At 42.7% G+C, this 6,000-nt stretch overlaps 1 protein-coding gene across 1 annotated transcript in view; it reads right to left on the bottom strand.

Moving 5' to 3' along the window:
• Positions 1-559: 559 nt before the first annotated feature.
• LOC108683196 overlaps positions 560-6,000 on the bottom strand; it is a 29,883-nt gene continuing 24,442 nt past the window's right edge. Inside the window, exons 5-6 of the mRNA XM_047881922.1 lie at positions 5,533-5,679; positions 560-2,836 (exon numbers count right to left, since the gene is read on the bottom strand). Of these exons, the coding sequence (XP_047737878.1) occupies positions 1,263-2,836; positions 5,533-5,679 (1,721 nt within the window). The 3' untranslated portion in view covers positions 560-1,262. The remainder of the gene's footprint in view (positions 2,837-5,532; positions 5,680-6,000) is intronic.

Below are 6,000 nucleotides of genomic sequence, written 5' to 3'. Positions count from 1 at the left end.
GAAATTTAATTGAATTTAATCACTTCATAAAAATTGGAATCCTCGAGTAGCTGAGGAAAATAGTTGCATGGCCCCCATTAAATGAATCAATAAAACAGATGTGATGAATTTTGAGCTGTTATCCTCGCGAAATTCAACCGAATTTTATCGATTCATACAAATTGGAATTCTCGAGTAGCTAAGAAAAATAGTTGCATGGTCCTCTCATTAAATGAATCAATAAATGCAACACAGGGAAGACCTGCGAGGCAAACATTCACTATTTATTATGAAGACGAGAGCTGTACGCTGGAAAATAAAGAGAACATCAGCAACTGAGGCCCTCAAGGCCAGCTTGACAGTCAGGGGCGATCGTTCTTCTTTAAGGAAGGCAGGATTCTTGTGACCGGCCAATTCTTGTCTGCAACGAAGCTTGCAAGAACTCGTTTGAAGTTTTGAAATTTTCAGGGAAAGTTTGAATGGAAACAGTAATGGTTGTAATTAAAAATGTGAATGTAAATTTTGGTTAAAAAATTTTTTTATTGCATTCTAACAAAATTTGTTATAATGAAAATGAGAACGCAATTTTTTTGGCCTAAAAAATCGCTTTGTTCTTTTTTTTTTGCACTCGAACCACCTGGCTGACGGCATAACCCCAAACAATCGCGTTCGAAAAATTTGGGCGAGCTTTTTACGAGACTATCAATGGCCAGCCTCACTGGCTATTGACGCCATACTATCGGTAAAATACTGTCAGGCATAAACCAATCGCATATCAATTGACTGCCGAAAATTTGTCGAACTCATCTGCTTTGCAGCTGATTCGATAACACATTTTGGTGAACAGGCAAAGATTTGTTCGACGATCGAAACAATGATGGATCATTTATGATTGCACTAATTTAAGTCAGTCGAGCTATTAGCCATATGAATTATGGAAACAAAATGAACAAGGCATGCCGTTTGAGAAACTGGTTTTTGTTGAAGCTCAATTCTCCGTGATTGCTAACTTTCGTTTAATTTGTTCCCGTTATTCTTGTAAGACAACATTGGGTAAATAATTTACTGCGAAAAAATAAACCAGTGTCGAACACAATCCGGCACACATTACCAAATTTCTTAAAGTTAATTTGTACAGGACTACAGTACTTTAATTCTGTCATAAAACACGTCATAAAAAATTTAAAATGCCACAGCTAGGCAACTCGAATTGCTAATCAATAGTTGATCGGTAATATTTACAATGAACTGTTACCTACACAACTCTTAATACTACGTACCTTCTAGAATGGGAAATCTAGTTTCCAGACGGATAATGGCCGCTTAACTGTAAGATGGCCGGTTTCTTTTCCTCCTACAATGTACATTACTTCTGGACCCAGGAGTTCCGAGGTCGGTTCCACCCTCAAAAATGGGTTCACTCGAGCACTCGTCAGAATACCACCGCTCCTTTCACCAGAAACTCTAGGACGGGACGGAGGAGCTGTCTGGCTTGCATCACCAAATGTCACTCTCGATGTCCCGCCTCCACCACTTCCAACTCCTTCCGCCACTCTGCCCTCTCCACCTGCTCCATCCGGCGTATTTCTTGACCCCAGACCGCAATTTTCAGACCCACTAAACATAGGTTCCATAACACCCACAACAGGATACACAGGTTGATATGATTTCCTGTAAATAGTCTTTTGGTAGTCCAAGTTAACAAAATCTTCTAAAGTTTTGATACTAACATCTTTAGGCGCCCGTCCTTCCATTTCGACTCCTAAACCAATACCAGAATCCGGAGGAGTTCTCAAGATTTCAGCAAACTGTTTGTGCCGGACACTTTCAAGGTCTAAAGCCCCTTTCCTCCAATAATCTTGACTAAGTAAACCACCCTCGTTTCTACCAGATTCGGACGACGCTACGTAGTTAGGGTTCGCGAAGCTTCCACTACAGCCATTAGAAGAGTCGTTTACATTGGCTTGACTACCGTGTGAACTTTCTGTGCAAGAGAAAGACATGAGGTTATCACTGATACTCGTATCGGTAGATCTACCAACTGGGTCACTACGGAACGCGAGGTGACCGTGAATAGAGTGTGCTGGAACGTTAGCGGTATCGTCTTCTAGATCTTCCAGACATTCGACGTTACCAAGTCTACTTTTACTTGCCGACGAAAATATATTTTCCTCCTTTGAATGACTGATTTCCGGTCCAATGACGTCCCCAAAATTAGGAACGGACAGAATGTCACGAGAAAGAGTATTCATACTTCCCGATTCTTCGTTGCGCAGAACCTTGTCTTTCAATCCTTGTATAGATTGTGATTTCATGAGTTTACCACCGTAACTATCACAGGTACTAGCTACAGAGTCCTCCACTACACTTTCCGTGCTATCATTGCTAAGCATACTATAATTATAATACTTCCCTAAGTGAGATAAGTTTAGCTGGGAAATTTTAGAAATCGAAAGTTTCAAGTTACCGGTTTGAGAATTATTCACACAATTCTTTTGAATGAGGTAACGTAATCTATTAGGGTCAATTTCATCATCCCCATCGTCACTCGGTGAGTCAAAGTCATGACACGGGCAGCCTTCTCGCTCATGTATGGTTGAACCTCCGAAACCACCAGGACCTGGTCCGTCCCTTCGGAACCTGGAACCTCCGTCGATGCTACCACTGCAGCCGCTACCGTAGCCGCTGGTGTAGCTGCTTCCACCCGTCGAGGTGGTGGAGGTTGAGCCCAGGGTGGAATGCGCTGAAGTGTAGCGGGAAGTCTTGAGCCCGTGAGATGGGGCCACGAAGGCGCAGAATTGGGAACGAGGTTGAGGTTTAGGGCCCGATGGTATGAGTCTCTCCCATATCAGTGTACCTGGGAATTATATACTGAAGTTAGACACGTATATTAGGGTGCGAGATGAACCGTACTGATTCTTGTTGACGAAAAATGCATGAGTCAAGAAGAGCATAATATATCATTAACGAACTGGACGGATGAAATTTGTATGCTGGTGATGTTATTGTCCAGAATCTCAAATGATAAGTCATAGAAATACTACGGTATTATGTTTTCCCAAGTAAGTAAAGAAACAAGTTTATGAAATGACCTGAACACGACATATACAAAGTACGTATACATTCTATGAGCACATTATAAATCAGCCACGTAAACGACTAATTCAGCCAGTATTCGCAGCGGCAAACATGGCAATTCACTCATATCGCTTCCTACTATGAAGACTCTTCGTTCCTATACTAAGAATATAAGTGAAAAATTGCCTCAACCACTTTAGAATCATCTACTGCAGTTCACAATCTTGTTTTTCATATTAATAAGTATGAGGTAGCCCGGCGTAGCTCAGAATAGATGATAATCCTTGCAATTTGAGAAACCGAATTTGGATGAAAGAATCACGTCGTCCAGAATCTCCGTCATTAAGAATCCAGTTAATAATAATCAAACTCGGGTAGGTACCCTTATTATTGAGCAATCCGTTCTAACACCCATCCAGCACTGAACTCATATTCGGTCAGTTCTGAAATGTTAAGCAAACGTGAACTTTCTCCTAATAAATATACCTACTCTTACTGATTTAAAAATCGCTTTTTTATTTTTAGACTTGAATTTCACCTTCATTTATCGATGCCTTTATAGCACTAGGCTTCAAACAAAGAAACTTATTCAACGAGAAGTGGCCTCGACCATTGCAACTAATTGTGTGTATAGGTATAATGGTAGTGAAGCGGTCTCAGCGTTTATCAAGCCGTTAGACATGTCGCCGATTCTGAATGCAGAACATTCACAGCTTGTTGCGGGTCTCAAACAAGCAAGTCACTGCTCCAATTTTACGTTACTTTTAACGACCCCCAGCCTCCTCGCCGATTTGACCAGAACTGTCGCAGGAAGCTGGGATCGAACCCACAGCTCACAGCTCCATTCCTGGTACTGTTACTGTTGGCCACCCTACCCTCTCACGTTTTAAAATTCAATGATTTAAGCGAACATAGCAATCATGGTATGATCGAGCAGTAGGTTGCTAATTAACGGCAAGATTTGTTAAAATGATCATACGAACGGTAATGTAAGGACTATTGCTGGAGTGTAACCAAACAGCATACACTTGAATACATGGTTGAACTATATAAGGTTGACCCACGAGAAGTTCCGTCTTTCAGTTCAGCTTTCTTGTTACGTCACGTAGATCGTGAAACGAAAACAAACACGTCATTCCCGTGACTGATTGGTCGACTGCTTTGATCGCATTTCGGTGATTGGTGAAAGCCCGTGACGTCACTGAGATCAGTGACGTCGCAGGCGAACAACGAACTACATCCGCAAAAATGGGCTTCTGATGGGTCAACCTTATAGTATTTCGCGGGAGTCAACCGCAAAATGGGCTTCTGATGGGTCAACTTTATAGTAGTTCAACCGCAAAATGGGCTTCTGATGGGTCAACTTTATATTAGTTCAACCGCAAAATGGGCTTCTGATGGGTCAACTTTATAGTAGTTCAACCGCAAAATGGGCTTCTGATGGGTCAACCTCATAGTAGTTCAACCGTAACGGCAAGATGTCTTAAAATGATCAGACGAACGGTGATTTAAGGACTATTGCTCAGGTGTAACCCAACAGCATACACTTGAATACATGGTTGAAAAGGTTGACCCACGAGAAGTTCCATCTTTCAGTTCAGCTTTATTGTTACGTCACGTAGATCGAGAAACGTAAACAAACCCGTCGTTCCCATGACGGATTGGTTGACTGGTTTGATCGCATTTCGGAGATTGGTTAATGCCTGTGACGTCACTGAGATCAGTAACGTCACAGGCGAACAACGAACTACATCCGCAAAAATGAGCTTCTGATGGGTCAACCTTATAGGTACTAGTTCATATATGCATGAATATAAGTCTTACTAAGCAAATTCACTATATTGATATTGAAAACGTTTCTGAGCCCTGCTCCATCGATATGGTGAATTTGTTTGGTGTTTTCTTTGCTTTTAAATTCCTTGTGAACTTGCGATATAAGCAGACTGATAATATAAGTACTTATAAGTCTTACTGAAGTGGAATCGTCACAGCTCATCCAGCAGCTTCCCCTGGCGCTCGCCGCCGCAAAATGGGCTTCTGATGGGTCAAGCTTATAGTAGTTCAACCGCAAAATGGGCTTCTGATGGTTCAACCTTTTAGTAGTTCAACCGCAAAATGGGCTTCTGATGGGTCAACCTTATAGTAGTTCAACCGCAAAATGGGCTTCTGATGGGTCAACTTTATATTAGTTCAACCGCAAAATGGGCTTTTGATGGGTCAACCTTATAGTAGTTCAACCGCAAAATGGGCTTCTGATGGGTCAACCTTATACTAGTTCAACCGCAAAATGGGCTTCTGATGGGTCAACCTTATACTAGTTCATCCGCAAAATGGGCTTCTGATGGCTCAACCTTATACTAGTTCATCCGCAAAATGGGCTTCTTATGGGTCAACCTTATAGTAGTTCAACCACAAAATGGGCTTCTGATAGGTCAACTTTATATTAGTTCAACCATGCATGAATATATGCCTTACTGAAGTGGAATCGCCACAGCTCATCCAGGAGCTCCCCCTGGCGCTCGCCGCCGAAGACGACCATGACACCGCGCAACACCGCAGCCACGTGCGAGTGCAGGCATCCGGGACCTTGCCGAGCCCGCACAACCGTCCAGGTTCGCGACTCTGGGTATAACAGAGACTCTGAGGTACAACAACACAGAGACTCTGGGGTACAGCAACACAGAGACTCTGAGGTACAACACATATACTCTGGGGTACAGCAACACAGAGACTCTGAGGTACAACACAGACTCTGAGGTACAACACAGACTCTGAGGTACAACACCGAGTCTCTGAGGTACAGCAACACTGAGACTCTGAGGTACAACACTGAGACTCTGAGGTACAGCAACACCGAGACTCTGAGGTACAGCAACACTGAGACTCTAATGTACAGCAACACCGAGACTCTGAGGGACAGCAACACCGAGACTCTGAGATACA

Source organism: Hyalella azteca, unplaced genomic scaffold (genome assembly GCF_000764305.2).
Source record: "Hyalella azteca isolate HAZT.00-mixed unplaced genomic scaffold, Hazt_2.0.2 contig9132, whole genome shotgun sequence".
In the NCBI taxonomy this organism is placed as follows: Eukaryota; Metazoa; Arthropoda; class Malacostraca; order Amphipoda; family Hyalellidae; genus Hyalella; species Hyalella azteca.
Note: the sequence above shows the minus strand (reverse complement) of the source record. Positions and strands in the feature narration are given on the sequence as shown.